The sequence below is a fragment of the Onychostruthus taczanowskii genome, unplaced genomic scaffold (assembly GCF_017590055.1).
Source record: "Onychostruthus taczanowskii isolate IOZ18803 unplaced genomic scaffold, ASM1759005v1 scaffold58, whole genome shotgun sequence".
Taxonomy (NCBI): Eukaryota; Metazoa; Chordata; class Aves; order Passeriformes; family Passeridae; genus Onychostruthus; species Onychostruthus taczanowskii.
Genome location: NW_024503457.1, coordinates 7,188,521 through 7,207,635, shown reverse-complemented (window position 1 = coordinate 7,207,635; position 19,115 = coordinate 7,188,521). Strand labels below are relative to the sequence as shown.

Below are 19,115 nucleotides of genomic sequence, written 5' to 3'. Positions count from 1 at the left end.
CCTCCTTCAGTGGGAACACCAAGAAAATACCATGAGAGACTGTTACAGCTGGGTATGCCAAAGGGATTCAGAAAAGAAGGACCACTGTGTAGGCTTACCCCAGGCATCTCCATCCTTCCTTCAATGAGGGGAAGAATTCAACCAGCTGTAAAACAGTTCACACTCAGGGACACCTGTACCTGATCATTGCTGATCCTGTCTGATGCTGGTCACTCAACACCCACTGAACATGTTGGCACTACGGGTGAGTTGCAGGAGCAAATCAAAGCCCTGATTGTCACTACTAGTAGACTTCCAGGGTCTCTAAATCTTTCCCTTGCAGTCCTCTGGCTGCCAACTCTCCAGAGCCCATACCACTTATTCTCAAATCATCTTGCAGTCTGTGTGTATGTCTGTAGCTGAGTGAAATTCAATGGTCAGTATTAAAGAATCTGAGCGGTATGGCCTCTTCTCTGTTGTTCTGCTCACTTCATTTGGCCTTCAAGTTAACAAATCCTTGTTTCATAATGCTAATTGAACATCTCATCTGCCAGATTCCTTGTTGGAAAGGGATTCCAAGAAATACTACTGTTGGGTTCAAAGTTTTTGTGGGAGGAATGATGGTGCTGTGAGGCTGACAGAAGATAGTACTTCGTGGAGAAGTAGAACATCAAAGGACATCTCTGACTGTACTGTGGAGTTTTAACTTCTTTCTTGTTAAGGCTGGGATTAAATGTCTGAGATGGTACTTTTTGTCTGGATTCAGATGTTTATTAGCTTTTATTTATATTACAGTCTCATAAACTATGAGTTTTATAGTGCTGTAACAAACTAAAAAAGAGAGCCGTATCTCTCACTTGACAAGGTTTCTTAAGGATAAACTGTCTAATTAAGAAATTATACTTAAATTATTTTTACTTTTAACTTAATAATTAACTACTTGTGGCTCATAATGTGGACTTTTAAATTTAATTACACAATACCACTCAAACTCATGAAGAAGAAGGTGAAGAAGGATTAGTTTCTGCTTTAAAACTTTTGTTTTATATATATTATTATATTCTAAAACTTTAAACTCCAAGTTTTCTAGTAGGTAATATTCAAATTACACACTTCTATTCAAATTACACACTTATAATTTTAGTTCTGTCATTTAATTTTGGAATTAAAGCTTTCTCTACAGCTTCAGGTTAAATGTAGTGTTCTTTTGTGAGTCAGTGCCTGTCAGTACAGAATGTCTAAAATTCTCAGTAACTAGGATTCACAGAGAATTTTGACATTGCAGTTGCACCTGTATTGGAGATTTGGTTCAGAAAATTATCATTTTGATGCAAATTTCCCACTTGTCACCACATGTCACCTTTTGCTTTGCATTATAGACCATCACAGCTGCACACACTGGATCCCTTCCACGGAAAGTCAAGTGGAAGGTATTCTCCACCGGTGAAGAGACATTCAGTCTGTGAGGCCAGTTGCTTTGAAGGAATCCCCTCTCAAGAACATGCAGTGTGGTTTCAGGGCCCTCAGAATTAGCTTTGTTTTGGGGTATCATATCTGTTCTCACCATCTACCCTATCTGCACTGTCTTCTAACACAATCAAATCATTGATGAATTTGAATAATTTGTTAGTAAATTAAATGCACTCAGTTCTAAGATAAGTAATACAGGTTTTAGAAGCTTCTAACTAACAGCACTATTTCTGCACACCCTCTTATCCTTACAGTAAACATGGTTGGTTTTGTGGAAGAGAAAATAGGCTGGCATTTAAAAAAAATTATCCATAAGAGCCGTTGGAGGAGGATAATGTATTTGCCTAGTAAGTGCCTTACTGGTATCAGTAAAACAAATGCCAAACACAAGACAACCCAAGATCCAATTTCAGGCTGGTGGTGTGACTCAGCCCTTCCTCTTTATGTTGCTATTACCTGCTAATTACATGCACATGTCTAAGGGAGGGAGCCCCTTTCCAAGCCAGGCTGTAATTTGCGCTGTCCCCCACCAGATGTCCTTCCCGGGAGCCCTGCACAGCCCCTTTATTTACACACTGGGTAGTTTTGTTACCAGGTGTGACAGGACCAGGGAGTCGTGCCAGGTGTGGTGTCCGGGGTGCCACTTGCGCTGGGGAGGCAGATGGGGAGCGAGGGTGAGAGAGGAAGGCACGAAGCTGGCTGTCCTGCCTACCCAGGCTGCCACCACCTCTTCTAACCAACGCAATTCCCTCGTGCCGTGCCTGCTGCCTGAACGGTGAGCATTGGTCATTTTTTTGTTTGGTTTGGTGGGTGTTGTTTGTTTTTTTTTTTTTTTTTTTTTTTTTTTTTTTTTTTTTTTTTTTTTGTGACAGTGGAAAAATCAGAGAGGCTGCATAACTTATGAAGATGGAAAAGCCCTTTTGTTCCTCAACAGGGTAATGCTGTGGCTGAGGTTTTTCTGGGTCAGTGGAACCTGCACAACCGGTATCTTCATCCAAACTCCAGGTTTGTCTGCAGCACAAGGAACAGGACAGGCACACAAGGACTATAAAATGACCTCTAACAGGCAAGTGAAAGAGCCCTGAGGAAGAAGTGGCTGTGGGCAGTGCGAATCAGCAGAAGTGATTGTGCGCACCTTCATGCACCCACTATATGCTAAGTCTGTAATAAAATTGTCACAGCCCCAGACATGGGCTCTGCCAAGCTTGCACATGCAAAGCTTTCCAACATGCTGCTGCTGTTGAGCGTGGTTTCCTGTTCTGCTGCTGCTTATGGGGGTGAGCCCAGCCTGGGCAAGAGGTCCTTGCTTCACTATGAACACGATTCCAGTGATGCTGTTGACTCCTCTCAAGACACGAGGCTACATGTTTTCACACTGGACTATGACTATGTGCAAATTCCCTATGAAGTTACCCTTTGGATCCTCCTTGCCTCTTTTGCAAAAATAGGTAAGTAGAAAATGGGATCTTAGGTACTCCTAACTTGGAAAGAAGTTTAAAAAATACAGTATAACCAAGTAACTTTCATTCATTTTGTAGCTGGGATTGATTTTACAGTGTCTGTCCTCAAAAGAACAGGTGTGTTCATTACCATGGCTGTGCCAAAATTCCACCTCAGAATGATTCCATCTTACTTAAGCTGACATATGATCTCTAATCTTCAGGTCTCCTGGGCTGTGAGTAGCAAATAGCAACAGAGCTCCCTGACACAGTGCTGTCCATTCATTTTTCTAGTCCTTACAGATCCCAAGATACTGGAATTTGCAACCTGACACAGCTGTAGAAATCACACAAGACTGAGACTTCAAGTGCATTGAATTTTGGGAGAAAGTCTAAAGCATTCTTCCTTTGTATGAGTAAAAGGAAACATTTCCCACTGAGTCTTTGTTTTATGTATTTGCCCCTTAAAGTTGATGTGAAAAGTAATACTGGGGAGAGAGAATGAGAGTTTCTGAGGGTGTGGATCATCTGAGATATAGGCTAAGAATCTTTTGAATACACAGCAATGTATCTGGCTTCTATTAGAGCTCCATGTGGGTATCTGAAAAGGGAAAGGCAACTCAGGGAGCAGCAAGTGCAGTAGGAACTGTAGTTGATACTGCAAAAAAAGGCTCATCATATCATATGCATTTTCATGGCTAGACTGAAATTATTTTGATCATTTAGAATTAATGTAGCAATATCAAATAAATGAAGAAGATGGTAATAATGTGAAGAGTTGCACGTATAAAATATCCCTTTTCTTTTGGCCTTTTTTGTGGGATTTTCAAACTTTTCCTTAGAACAAGCTGGTAGGTGAGAGATGTTTTTCTGGAGGTGGCCCGAAGATAAACATCCTTCCTGTCACAGTTACCCAGCTGGCAAAAGTCATTACCACTATCCATGATTTGTCAGTTTCATTATAGCTGATGCCCTTAATCTGATTCCTATAAATGTCTTCACTGGTAACATAACAATCAAAATTTTCACAAATAAAACTTATTATGGCATCAGAAGAGTGTGTTAATACTAAACATCTTGACCAAATTCTTTATCATCCATAACAGCAGAGGACTTGACATATGGCACATTTACACAATATTCTTGTTTTGAACATGAAATAGATAATTAGAAGAACTGTGTGAAGCCTTTCAGGTGGACCTGTTACTTTTATTGTGAGTTTTCAAATAAATTTCAAATTTATTTTTGATGAGCTGTTAATTTTAAATATATTTGGAAGAAAGAGTTAGTCTGAATAATTTGGTTCCCAGGGAAGAAGATTTCCAAACTGTTAAAGCTTTCAGTGTTTTGTTCAGGTATTATGTTCTTTCTGGATTTCAAGATGCAAGGCTGGGAAACAGTTCCTAGATCTTGAAAGGCAAAACAATCTCCTTACCTGTAAGACTGGAAGAAGTCTATAAAGTGAGTTTTTAAATTAAAAAGCAGATGATTAGAGTTATGATATAAGCATACCTCTTGGTAAAAAAAAGTAGTGTCCTAAAAAATTATTGAAAGTTTCATAAAAATATTATTATGTCCCTTTGCTTTTGAAGACTGATAATTCAAGGGTCACAGAAATGCTGTCGTGGTAGAACCTTCTAGAGCTGCGAGATGAAGGCTGACCTAGCTTCAAGCATGGAGTCACAGACCTTGGATTTAAAGGTTTCTTAGTGTGCCTCAGTCTCATTCTTGTAAATATTTTAAAAAATCCTGACTTTTTAGTACAGGCACATCTCATTCACACTATGATCATACAGCTCCTTGTATAGTGACTAGACAAGCCAGTAGCAGGTGGGCAGTAAGGATTCTTGAAGAATATTTTCTTTCCAAATTGTGGAGCATCATTTCAAAGAAGTTTCTGCTTTCCCAGAACTGGAGCTTAAACTCAGGCATACTTGCTCAGCAATCAGGTGCTGGGCAGCAGGAAGAGAAGAAATTAATGGTCAAACTCTTGCCCTGCTTTAGTGATACGAGTGTGGGAGTGTTTAGTTTTGAAGGGAACAGTATGGCCTCTTTTTACCTTCATAATCCTTAGAGCAAAAGTTGGCTGTGTGAAGACAAAGTGTCCAAACACAGGCAAGACAATTGTCTGACATCAGGTTAATTTAAACTTGAATAATCCCCTAATGTTCTATTCAAGGTTTCCATATCTTTCACCGTTTACCAAGACTCATGCCTGAAAGCTGCATCCTGATTGCCATTGGAGCACTTGTAGGAGCAATCATCTTTGCTTCCCATCACAAATCTCCACCGGTGATGGACAGTAGTATTTACTTCTTGTATCTCCTCCCACCCATTATCCTGGAGGAGGGTTATTTCATGCCAACTCGACCATTTTTTGAAAACTTTGGATCCATTCTGTGGTGGTCTGTTCTGGGATCTCTGCTAAACTCATTTGGGATTGGCCTCTCCCTCTATGGAGTCTGCCAGATTGAAGCCTTTGGCCTGAGTGACCTGAACCTGCTGCAGAACTTGCTCTTCGGCAGCATGATTTCAGCAGTGGACCCCGTGGCAGCTCTGGTAGTTTTTGAAGAAGCCTCCGTTAATGAGCAGCTTTACATGATGATCTTTGGAGAGTCACTGCTAAATGATGGCATAACTGTGGTGAGTTTCTTTCTGCTCCTTGTCTTCCCCTCTTTGGACTTTTGTGGCTTGTAGGGTTACTGGGCACAGAACAAGAACAGCTCAAAGGAGATCCTAATACATTATTTATTTTATGAATACTCCACTCAGTTACACACAAGGGATGTTGATGTATGCAAAAATTGCATCTTCTGTTACCTCTTTCCAAAGCATGTATTTTAGAGCTGCTAGAAGAGGGAAATGTCCACATGCATGTGAGATGTGCTCTTGCATTCACTGAAGTGAACGGATAAGCTACAGCTGATTTTTCTGGTTGGATCAGTGTAGGACCTTGGAATGTTCTTGATATTGTGCAAGCAAATAAATAGAAAATTGTACTGCTTAAAGACTGAAGGCAGCAAGGATAGAAATACAGGAGACCTTGCTTTGTCATATACCTAAGAGGGTCCTGGGGGGGGGGGTGGAGTGGGGAAGCAAACCAGGTGTGGATAGTCTCTGGAGACCACACTCTGTCCTCCAGCCCCTTCCAGAAATTTCACCACAGACCTTACACAGGAATTCCAAATGCCACTAAGAACTTAACATAACTGTTTCGATCAGTAAAAATATTGACATCTGACAAATGTTTGCCTTTTTTCGCTGTCTTGTTATAAATATGCTGAAACAATGTTTCCTGAATAAGAGAGATTTATTTGGTTGGTTGTGCGTTTGCTGTTGGTGACTTTTTGTTTTTAATAAGAGAAGAGTGTTTTTACAATTCTTCTTTTGCTAGTATTTTTCCCCCTTATCTCATTAGTTCTGCTAAAATTGGAGCAACCTGAAATTCTAGCTGTAAGCAGAAGTGACAAGAACATTTAAAACACATGCTTTTCTAGGAAGAAATATCAAGCAGGAAGTTTATTGTTCAGAAACCAACAGGACAGCTCATGTGGTACAAGTTAACAGCAGGTTAAGGAGTTTCACTAGATAAGATCTTTGCAGAATTTAAATCACAGGAATCTAAAACACATAAAAACTATTCAGATACTGCTATACATGAGGTACAGCCCAACTCAGACTTGTAAAATCTGTACAGAGTTCACTGCTTCTGAAAGGCTTCATGGGAGAAGTGCAGTTTATGAGTACTGAGAAATGAAAAAGGAACAAAGTAACTTCTTGCAGGCACAACCCAAGGATAATAAATCATTTCTCTTGGGGATCAGAGATACAGGGCTGATGTAGAATTAAGGGACAAGTTATTTAATTTACTTTCAAACTACTTGAGTTCTACAGTCATGACAGAAAAATCCCCAATGCATCTATCTCTTACACTTGTCTTTTTGCTTCCTTCAAATACTGATCTCAAAAATGTAATACCTCTTTTACACACTGGAAGAGCTTGTTTCATGGTTTTTTGTTTTTTTTTTTTTTTTTTTTTTTTTTTTTTTTTAATGGGTTCACTACCTTGCCTTTGCTTTTCCCCCAGCTGTTTATCATGTGGGTCCAACTCCTGACGGTATTTACCTGAGCTTTCAGTAAGGATCCTGATAAAATACAAATGTGCATTGACAGAAAGCCTTTTAAAACAGAGGATTTAGGCACTCCTCAGCCCTGAGTGTGTTAGTAAAGGAGATGAAAGGGCTGTACATGGGATATGTTGGGTGCACCACTGAGAGTTCCCATTGCCCCACACTCTCATCTTTGGGGCTCATCTCAGAGCAGTTGTGTTGCCATCACTTCATCAGCTCCTGCTACTACACCTCTGCATCAACCACCATTAACCCCCTTTCTGGGTATTTGAGCTTTCAGAATCTCTGCCTGGCTTCATGCTCAAGAAGACTGAAGTATTTGTCTCCTGAATGGAGTCCAGTAGGTGACTATGTCCTCTCTGATATCCCACTCACTTTTTTTTCCAGGACTTTAAAACTACTTATCTCAGGTGTCTTCTCTTACCTTTTCCTTCTCTTTTTCTCTTAACAGTTTCACTTGAGTTAACTCTAAGTGAAAGAGATAATATCACCCAGATATATTAAGCATACATATTTTTTTTATTGTTTAAATACAAATATCCCCTGGTTCTCTCCAGCCTGCTTATCAGTTTGAACCTTTTTTTCACCAGCAGGAAAAACTGGTATGAGTTTTGTTGAACTTGTGTAATACATTTGGGGCAACAATAGCTCTGTCTCCTATATTGAGTTCAATATGCTGACATATAAAAAAATATTGCAAAATAACAGACTTAGACAGTTGAATTATAATTATAATCTAGAAGTTCTGACTTTGCCTTAAGGGGATGGGAGAAAGGTGGATGATTTACTCTTTTTACCCATTGGTACCTTTTCTTTTTTTCCTCTGTAGGGCCATGTCTGTAGATGGAAAAAAAGAAGGTTTCAAGTCCCGTTAATTCTTTCCCCAGTTATTTCTGAGTGGACTGTTACCAACCAAATAGTTCAGACAGCATCAGGGCTGGACCTAGGACACATCATACATTAGTGGAATTTCAAAGCCCTGTTCAAAAAAAGTATTGTAAATCCAGTGCAGATCTTATTCAAGACTGAACTCAGGTGGAATACCCTGATTTTGCTGTGAAGTGTTTCAGCCATCTGAAGCTCTGCTCCCACATATGCACAGACAATTTTGTTTCTAAACAGGAGCTGAGCCGCCAGTATGAGTCAGGAAATGGAATATTCCCTGACTGCTTCATCTCTGAGGCTTGATTTTAGAAATACTGAGAACACCTATATGTCATGCTGTACTCAAAATGAGTGGCACTGGCTGTATTCTCTAATGGAGCCCTCTCTTCTTTGCAAGCAGCAGAGCAGTTAAATCTAATACATGTTGAGGACTGAAGTAAAATTACTTTTTTATTTGAGGAGATTTGAAATTGCTTTTTTGATGTCACTGACAAAGACTGACCACTAGTTTAGATGCTAGATAGGATGGTAGAGATATTCTCTGCTCCTGCTGTAAAAGTTGTTCCACTCTCTTTAGAGGAAAACCAACTACAGTAGTCAGAAAAAAATAGCAGGGTGATAAGAAAGAATTATCAAGACAGCCTGTGTTGGTGATGAAAGCAGTCCTTCCACTGCTTCTGCTGTGGATTGTGTGTGCAGTAGTTGTACACAGACACCTGGAGCATGGAGCAGTCCCTGGGGAGTCCCCTGTGGCAACAATGTCACACTCTCTGTTCTTCTCTGTGGTTCTGAGAGCTGCCCAGAGGTACAAAATCCTCTCCAAGCAACCCAAATCATGATGTTCTCAGAGTTGCTACGTGAGACTGCTATCAATCCATCTCTTCTTTTTGTGTGAACAAAAGCCTCCTAATCTGTTTCAGGCTTTCCTAATATATAAAGAATTCTAGTAATCCATTTACTGGCACAAACACTGCAATGTAACTTAGCTGGGCCTTCCTTATATGACACAGTGCAGGTTGTGATACAGAGCAGTTTACTCCCACAAAGCATTTTACAGAAAAAAAAAAAAAAGAAAGAAAGAAATGATGTCATTTATATTTACATAACTTTCATTTTTTAATGCCAAATCAGTTAAACCATATGGATACTTTAGGAACTAGAAAAGTGAAAACAATTCTTAAGTCATTTGCTGAGACTCTTTCTTCATAAGTCAGCATAGAATCGTGTTGTGGTATCATTTATAAGGAATCAGAAGTCTTAGGAAGAGGTCAAAGTCTACAAGAAAGGGAAACAGAGAGAAAAAGGCTCTGAAATTAAAAGCTATAGGGTAGGTAGGTTGAGGTTTGCTTACTGTGAAAACATGAACCCTCTTTTCCTTATCTGCCGCTGAAGAGACAAATTTCATACACTGGCATTAGGAAAAAGAAGTTCTGGGTATTTTCTTAAAATAAATATTTTGTTTGGCTTTGTCTGTCTCCCAGAGCTATTAGCAGTGAGCCTACTGGAGAACAGACTGTGTGACAGCTCAAGGTTATATGTCCCCAGCAGCAACTTAAGACTGGATAATAGTTGAGCAGTAATTATTATCCTAATGAGCTTGACTCTTCTACCTGCAAATACCTGCTTTAGTCTTCTTAATAACCTTCTGGAATTAACTAGATGAAGAAGAAAGACCAAAGGAAACCATAAAATGCAAATTACTTTGGTCTATTTGTTGTTTTTGAACTAATGCTTTAGTGCAACAGCTTTGGGGAATTGGTTGTTGTTTCCCAAACTCTCTTCGAAACTGAAAGGTGACTTTCATGTGTTACACACTCACTGTAAACACATCTGACAGGACTTAATATTAACTGATTGTCAGCAACTTCGAAAGCCTTTTTATTACTACAGCACTCTGGAAATTTTCTATTACTTTCTAAAAGATGAATGCAAGGGAAATATGCTGAAAATTTTTCATTAACAGTTTCTGCAGAATAGAAATTATTGATAATAGAAGTTTGGTAAAGTTTTCTGCTCTAAGATATTACCTTTACAGACCAAATTATATAATATATGATATAAAATTATAATTTTCATTAAATTGAATCTTTCCTCTAATCTGATATTTTCTTTTAGTTTTTGCAATTTCAAGCTTTCTAGTAAAAATGTGTATATGTGCAGGGTCTTTAGAACATTTAGAGTGTCACAGCATTTGCCTCATACTTTGAGGTTGTTATCTGGGGAGGTGGTTAAATGGCATCAGACTCCAAATATATTATGATAGAGAGGCTTTTTTAACCTAGCTAGAGACAGTATGAAACTGAGGCTACCATCTGCCTTCCCAGTCCCATTCCTAGGGATGTTTTATGATTTTTATGTGTCAAGGGCTATTGAAAAACATGCAACATTCCCATGTCGATCTGACGAAATTTGTCAAGTCTACTGACTGATCCTACAGATGAACTAAATGGGATTTAAATCAAATATGTGACTCTTAGTCCCTGCCCTGCCCCAATCTGAGTCAGACAGAGAACATGGAGGATAGAGCCTGGGGTTTTTAAAGTACCCAGGTGAGCTTTTAACTTCTTCTACAAAGACCAAAAATTAAATTAACTGTCAAACAAACCAAAGAAAGAGAGTATGTTTTATTATTCAATGGCATGTAGTCCCCCAGTAATTTACTACTATTTCACAGCCATTTACCCTTTTTTATTTTTCTCTTTTTCAGAACACTTAATGGACTCTTATTCCTGAGACTTGTTAAGAACCAGCTGAGATTTCAATTGTTGATCTGCCTAAAGCAATTTCTGGCACACACAGACACTAAACACACACACTTATTTCACCTATGAATTAGGTGCCAGGTTCAGAAAGATTCCTAACTGCTGTTTTCTTATTTTCACATGTAGGTTTTATACAACATCTTCATTGCCTTCACCCAGATGCACAGGTATGAAGAGATTGAATCCATTGATGTCTTTGCTGGCTTTGCTCGCTTTTTCGTAGTGGGGCTGGGTGGAGTCTTGTTTGGCATCATATTTGGATTTATCTCAGCATTCATGACTCGTTTCACCCACAACGTCTCTTCAATCGAACCCCTGCTGGTCTTCATGTTCAGCTACCTCTCCTACTTGTCTGCTGAAACCCTTTACATCTCTGGCATTTTGGCGTGAGTATTCCTTATGGCTTTTTGGACGATCTCATTGAGGAACTGGCATTGTTTTGTGGTAGTTTGCTCAAGATTGGTACAACACAGGCATTCAGTCTCTGGCTTAGAGAGGCAGTGCACAGCTCCTTAGAGATCTGTAAAATGCAGTGGTAGCTAGGAAAAGCAAACCCACAGTCATTGTAGGCACAGATATGCTACTGTGGAGCGTTGGCAAAAGTACTGCAGGTTGTGGGTAAAGTGGCCAGTGCTGCTATCTTCTGTCTGCTATCTCTGATAAGATCAGCAGCAGGAGAGAATGATTTCATACTGCAACAGTTTATCTGTATTTATTTCTAAGCAGCTTCACCATCAGATTCTAAAAGAAACCTAAAGCGATGGGTATGGAAAATATGGGAAAGCACATCTGAGTTCTTTGTGAACATCAGCCCTAACACAATTCACTGGAATTATATTACATTTGAACAGCATCACTGGGATTGAAACTGAGGAAAAACCAGGCAAAAGAGAACATCACCTACACATGCATACTTATAGCCATGTATGTGAATATTGACAATCTTTTTTTTGTGATCAGGATAGCTGACACTGCTATAATGCTGGAGACATGGTCCTCAAAGTATATGAAGGTGTGCATGCCTGCTGCAGAGAGAAAGCTGTTAGGTTTTTGACTGGAGTAAATTCAGGAATGGTGAGAATTCTGGGAAGGAAAGAGGATGGCAGCAGGAAAGGAGCTGGAAGAGAAAGGAAGGAACAGGGATGGAAGTGAGGCACTTAAGGAGAAAGCTGCTGGCAAGTGACTTACAAGGATACCACCCAAAAGAGCCCACCTGCAGGGTGCAGCATTAAGAGATGGAGACCTGATATTGCTAAAGGCTCCAGCTGGTGCTGCTGGCTGCCGCAGGCTCAGTGCACAGCTGGTGTGCAGCAGCAGCTTTGCATGGCCTCTACTGGCTCTGACCTTTCATGATGGGCCTTGGATAACCTCGTGTTGCAGAAAGTGATTCCCTTTATAGAGGACGAACCAGTTTAAACTTAACAAATACAAGTATATGGCTGCTGATGTCCAGACAGGCGCATTTACTCACCTCAACTTGTGAATCTCTGATTTCACAGAATCACAGAATGGTTTGGGTTGGAAGGGACATTTAAAGGCCATCTAGTCCAATGCCCTGGCAATGAGCAGGGACATCTTCAGCTAGATCAGATTGCTCAGAGCCCCATCCAAACTGCCCTTGAATGTTTTTACATGTGGCATGTCTACCACCACTCTGAGCAACCTCTTCCAGTGCTTCACCACTCTCATTGTAAAACAGTTTTTCTTTATATCTAGTCTAAATCTACCTGAATCTTTTAGTCTAAAGCTATGATCCCCTGTCATATTGCAATAGGTGCTACTAAAAAGTTTGTCCCCGTCTTTCTTATAGGCCTCTTATAATGTCAAAATACTGAAATAAGGTGTTCCTGAAGCCTTCTCTTCTGCAGGCTGAAGAACCCTGGGTTAGTCAGCTTCAGAGCAGAATTGCCTTTATAAAAATAACCTTTGCAGGATGGTCCTGGGAAGCAGTATTTGAATATTTAAACATATTAAACAAGTAGTTAGACTGGATATAGATTATCTTGAGTAATTAGACAAAGCAGATGAGTCTTGTTATTATGATTTCTATACCAAACACATGTGCTCAGATTGAGGTGACTGGCAACTTTAGTTGAGCAGGATTAGATGTAATTTACAGTGAACAGTAAAACCATATGGACCATTTCTAACCTGCACTGCCCGAAATATTGCTTCCCCACCTATTCCTTGCACAAGACTACATAGCTCTTTATTTCTTTCACTTCTTATTTTCACTAGAGTTCTGAAATTATTAGTAAATTGAGAATGGTAATATAATTTGGAATTATTATTCTTACTGCTTCATTAAGGAAATTATTGCTTGTTTTAGAGATGGGAACTTATTGTCACCTTTCTGAATTATTGAGGTTCATTCATTTTTCACTTGGATCATGAAAGTCTATTATGTATGTATAGCTGAAAGCCAACAGTATTAATCATTAATGCCTAATGGCCTTGTCTTGGAGTGTCCTTGCACATGCTAAATGACTCAGCTCCACCAGGATACCCTTGAGATTTCTTCAGTGGAAATTAAATGAACTGAAACTGGAGGAAAGTTATTTAATGAACAGTCATCATTCTCTGAATTCACGAGTTTGGAAAATTATCATTACAAGAGGCCCCCTGAGACTACAATCATATCAGTAGAAACTAGATAGGCAATGGAATATGTTACTAGCATAGCACTCAATCTATGTGCTACCTGTGGAAAATGCAGAGGGGAAAAGGAAATCCCCTTCAGTAGCGCTGATCAAAGATTGCTGCTCCATGTGATTGTCACCAGTGTCTGTGGTGGGTGGCTGCTGATGCCTCTGACTAATGAAGGCTCTAGTCTTCATTAACAGTGAGGAAGTGGAAAACACCCCTTTGCTTCCTCAGCCACATTCCACACACCTTAGGCAACTACAGTGAGAAAGACACCTCTTTAGGATAACTGAATTTTCTCCTGCTGTACCACAATGGGGTGCTGTGGTTGGAGAGTCCTGAAGCTTGCCCTGGCACTGCTGATCTGCCAGGAAGCCATGGCAGCTTTGGCCCTGGCACGGGGCTACCATGCACTGCCACCTCAAGGGAGAATATCACCAAGAGGCAGGTCATGTCTCTCTAACTGATCCACCTGTAGGCTGGTACAAAACCAACCTGCCTGTTGTTTGAGACAAATATTTGGTGCTTGGTGGCTCCATGTTAGGCATTCAGGATAAAATGGACTTTGAGCTGGAATGTGATACCCTCCCTTCCTTGTCAGAAAGGCTGACTAGTTTGCTTCCTTTATCCTATATGTAAAACAGATCTGTAAACCTGAATGAAGAGGCTTTTCTATCTAACAAAATAGCTAATATTACTGAAGAAATAAAATGCTTCTTGTTATGATGACGGTCAGAATCTGGTGGTGGAGAGTACAGATAATAATGGCTGATGTTGTCTTTAACTGAAAAGAAGAACAGGTTGTGGCTGATCTCTGATGTTTTGCTTGATACAGGATGACAGCATGTGCAGTGACAATGAAAAAATATGTGGAGGAGAATGTTTCCCAGAATTCTTATACCACAATAAAATATTTCATGAAGATGCTAAGCAGCATCAGCGAGACTCTGATTTTTGTGTTCATGGGAGTGTCTACAGTGGGGAAAAACCATGAATGGAATTGGGCCTTCATTTGCTTCACTCTGTTCTTCTGCCTCATTTGGCGGACATTGAGTAAGTCAACTTTTGCAGACAACCTTCTCTACACCTATGAGAAAAACTCTTCGGCACAAAATTTTGTTAGAAAAGTCTGTGGGGACTGGCACAGCTGGTTTAACAACAAATTTACTAGTATATATTAGAACAAGCAAATTTCACAAATTTGCACAGAAGAAAAGGGGAAAAAAGCCCCACACAAATCTGAATGCCAGTCTCCAAGCACAGACTTTACATTTAGGTGAAAATGGATTATTTTAAAGGAAAATTAAAATATTGTCATGCTTATAGAGATGTTTATATCTTAATTTACTATATGCCTTGGGTAAGTGGGCCTCATAATGATTTTACCACACACTGTCATTAATTTATTAATTAGATAATGTGTATCATCACACTTCCAGTGCTATAACACTACAGGTCCTGGCTGGGAGTGCTGGAGGCACAGGAAAAGAGGGAAGGTGAAAATTAGCACTGATAGGTAACTGAACAGGGACTTATACCACATGTGGGCCGACAGCACTATGCTACTACCCCTCACAAGTCAAGTCTAACGTTTTAAACTGTTAAAAACGAGTGCCCATTTGAAATTACTCCATTTTTGCACATGGTATATCCCATTCCTGCAAAGGTGTCCTACTCCCTACCTGTGGGACGGATTCATCTAGCATGGGCAGGCAGTTTATAGATAATGTCAGACAAGTTGTGAGACACAGTTTCTCATCTTCTCCTAATGTCCAGGATGGGTTGAAACTAATGCTGAAAAGGGAGAAGGAATAAGAAGGCTGGTGGTTGGTATTCTGGAGGTGGTAGCAAAAAGAAAGTAATTACGTATTTTCTTGCTGTATCTGGACCAAATGTGGCCTCTAAATTTTTAAAGGCTTGCTTTTCATTTTGAAATATCCTTCTAATTAAGACAGAAACAATGCTCTCCTGATATAAAAGCTGTTTTCCAGCCACATGTCCATCCTTCTCTCAGACACCAAGGGGAGTGCTAGAGCTTTCCAGAGGAAGGACAAAACATTTTCTGTGAAATTTGTGGGTTAAAATGATTTCATCATTTTCTCTGAAGCTTGAATAAAGTAAAGAGAAGTGGCCTGAGGTTGATACCTTACAGAGGCTGTTTCACTCTGAGTACCTGATGCCTAGCATAGTTATAAGTAGCCAAAACAGGTCTTGCATAAAATGATATCCAGCAACCTATATAAGAGGATGCTGTTACTGGCTTTACCTCTAATAATCTGAGTGTATCAGTGACAGTTGTGTAAAATAACACCAGTTATCAGCATTTGTCAGCTTTTGTGTCAGTAATTTAATGGTTTCCACATAAAACATAGGATATATATTTATTGTGGAGGATGAAGAAGTGAATCAAACAAATTGCTAAAATTACGCTACAAAGGAAAGTTGCGCAGATCACAGATCATTTTATTTTTAATAAAATTTAAAATTAATAAAATAAAGTTTGAGAAATAAACAAAGAATTAGAGACACAATAAGCCCGAGGATTAAAATTTAAAATGCTATTATTCTTTGTCTTTCAGTGAGCCTGTCCACAGGACTTGTTGGTAAAGCATTGCTCAAACACTTTGGGCAGATACTGTGCAGAAAGCAGGAAACATTGCAAGGCAAGGCACAGGGAAAACTCTCATCCAGTTGTTTTTCTTTTCTCCAGAACACTTTGGAAGAAACTATGCAACATAAGAATAGGAAGTAAATATTTTTCCCTAATCTCTTCTAAACTGCATTAATGAATTTAAATCCTGAAGCTGATAGGAAGTGTAGTATTCTATAGGAGATATTTCACACAAGCCAAATTTAGCGGGTGGTCAAAGAGAAGCTACAAGAAACCCAACCAGAAAAAAATGTGGGCTGTCAACAGTTTCCCAAGCCAAGACATTGTTTTGCTTTTCATATTTAATGTTTTCTTTTTCTCCTTGATTAATAATAGCTGTGGGTTTTTTTCCCTTCCTAGGTGTGTTTGCTCTCTTCTACATCAGTAACAAGTTCCGAACATATCCCTTCACCTTCAAAGACCAACTCATTATTTCTTACAGCGGCCTCCGAGGAGCCAGCAGCTTTTCTCTTGCATTCTTGCTTCCAGTGAATCTTTTCCCCAGAAAAAACCTATTCATCACTGCGACCATTGTGGTTATATATTTCACTGTGTTCATCCAAGTATGTATATTTCTTAATGGATAACTTTCCTGTAATAGAGGTGACTGAAAGCTTCATAGTGAAAATTGCATTGAGTTCACTCTTAGTCTAGGACAAGTTATTGCATTTCAGGGCCAGATTTAGCACTGTACTGTGTAATTAGCCTTTTTAAGAGCTTTTAGGTAATACAAAAATTCTGTATTGAAAACATGTATCTTTTAAAATATTCAGGGGAGAGGGTACTTGGTGTCCAAAATTATTTATGTTCATTCTACATGCATTTCCTGATGCTTCTAATTTAAGAAGTATTTTAGCTTTACCTTTCAGTACTGATTCATTCTTTATTTGTGGTGTATCTCAAACTGACCAGAAAACAGTACGTCTGTTCTGTGACAGATTTTGAATTTTATACTTTTATCTTTGTCTGTCTTGCAGACAAAATACAAATATTTTGAAATCATTTGTAAAAGAATATTTAAAAAAATAAAGTGAATAAGTTGCATTTGTAAGTATAAATGTTTACTTTAGATATCTGAGTTATTCCACCTGGCTTACTGCTGTACCTGGAAGACCTGAAATGTCTAGAGAACTCACATCCCATATTTTGCATTTTCCAATACCAAGGCCTCAGATCCTCTAGGGTGCCCATGGGGCACTATGCACTTTATAAGTAAGACACTTAAGTTCCACTAGAACGTTTCAGAAAAAAACAATTTGTTTCTATTTTCTCTTTTAAAATGTTTTTCTGTAGCAGTGCAGTAAAGAAATAGGAAAAACTGAAAACGGTTTTTAAGTGAAAAACCCCTGGAATGTTTAATTCTGAAAATATTGAAGTAAACGGTTTTAAGACTTCAAGACCTCACAAAGATAATTTTTCTTTCAAATAAGTCCTCTTTTGAAGACAACTGCCAATGAGTCAGTTACTTTACATTATTAGAATATGCTAATAAATAGAATTTCACTTAAACTGTCTTTAAAAAGTTTTTTTATTTTTAATTCTCTTCTGTAGCTCTCCATGTAAATAATGGTTCATTTCTGTGCTAAGACACAGCTTTCTTAACTGATAAAATTATCCCCTTTTGCTTTCTTTCTATTTTTGCCTAAAAGGTAATTAACAATTTAATTCATTATTCCAAATGCAGGGAATCACAATTGGACCACTGGTCAAATACCTGGATGTTAAAAAGACGAACAAAAAGGAATCGATCAATGAAGAAATTCATGTGCGAGTAAGTTTTTTTATATCAGTGACCAGTATCCCAAAAAGAAAAGAACAGGTATTCCAAAAGAGCTGGAAAGAGGGAGGGACTTGGAAACCTGGTATTCAGTGCATTTGGATGCTCAATGCTTTTAAGAATGTGTGGAGGTTACCTAGGCGTAATTTTCTAAGATCTTGCATTTCATTTATATTCATATTTGCTATCATATTATACTGTCATCCACAAGTGTCGTGGTGTAGTAGGTCCCTTATTTATTGGTACTTTGACCATGGGAGGACAGAAAGAGAAAGGTAATGTTTACCAAAGCACTCACTGTCCTTCCTAGCTGGATTAGACAGAAACATTTGTTGCCGTCTTTTGACCAATTCTAGACACTGAAGCCTTAAAAGTCTTCAATCCAGATTTATTGAACTGAATCAAACCATTGAACTGCAAACTTAGTTCCAAGTTATTCTGAGTAGTGATCTTTTATCCTCTCAAACATTTACTTCAGTTCCCAAATTACTATTATATAAAATAACAGGAAGTTGTTCAATCTGATTTAACACTACAGAAAAGCTATGTACATTTTTTCATTTCACAACAGGGAAAACGTTTTGAAATTAGCAGAAACACTGTGTCTTACAATGAAACACAGCAGAGACATAAGCTGCAGAGACATTCACAAAATTAGAACATCTGAACTGATTTTGAATTTAAAGTGAATTTAATTCTTACTATCTGAACCTTTACAATGAACCTTGAAGAGAACTTGCATTTTAAAGCACCCCTTATGACAATATGTCTGTAAGAATTGGCCTTTTTCTGTCTCTATAGTGCTGGACAAGCACAAAAAAAGGACTGAAAGTAACAGAAGGTAGCAGTGACCAGTCTCATGTCATTCTGCAAATCCTCAGATTCACCTTACCTGTCAAGGTGAAGGTGTTGGTATGTGGCCCTGTGCCTCTCTCAGGAAAGCCACACATGAGGGGGGGAAACTTGGAGGGGAAACAGAACCAAGAATTTATATTTTGGGTTCAGTAGACAAAAATGACCCGACAATTTTTTGCATCCATCAAAACACTGCTACTGCAGAAAAGCTGCCACAGTGACATCTTTGCCTTGATTTTTAGAGGAATGTAGGTGCTTTCAGAATTAACTTATATGTTCCAAAAAAAAAAAAAAAATCTCAAAATCATGTCAATAAGTGTGTATTTGTGGTAACATTCTTTTTTCATAATGGCCACTTAAAATGTTTCCATGTTTTTTTCTGTAGTTGATGGATCACTTGAAGGCTGGTATTGAAGACATTTGTGGACATTGGAGTCATTATCAGCTGAGAGATAAGTAAGTATCTCTTATTGCAGCCTAATATAATAAAATAACTGATCTATCATGTAAAATATAGTAGGTAAA

The 19,115-nt window shown here is 38.8% G+C and overlaps 1 protein-coding gene across 1 annotated transcript in view; it reads left to right on the top strand.

The window, feature by feature from the left end:
- The first annotated feature begins 2,614 nt into the window (after nucleotides 1-2,614).
- SLC9A4 (solute carrier family 9 member A4) overlaps nucleotides 2,615-19,115 on the top strand; it is a 31,033-nt gene continuing 14,532 nt past the window's right edge. Inside the window, exons 1-7 of the mRNA XM_041418151.1 lie at nucleotides 2,615-2,897; nucleotides 5,068-5,531; nucleotides 10,792-11,051; nucleotides 14,144-14,361; nucleotides 16,319-16,521; nucleotides 17,643-17,729; nucleotides 18,976-19,046. Of these exons, the coding sequence (XP_041274085.1) occupies nucleotides 2,639-2,897; nucleotides 5,068-5,531; nucleotides 10,792-11,051; nucleotides 14,144-14,361; nucleotides 16,319-16,521; nucleotides 17,643-17,729; nucleotides 18,976-19,046 (1,562 nt within the window). The 5' untranslated portion in view covers nucleotides 2,615-2,638. The remainder of the gene's footprint in view (nucleotides 2,898-5,067; nucleotides 5,532-10,791; nucleotides 11,052-14,143; nucleotides 14,362-16,318; nucleotides 16,522-17,642; nucleotides 17,730-18,975; nucleotides 19,047-19,115) is intronic.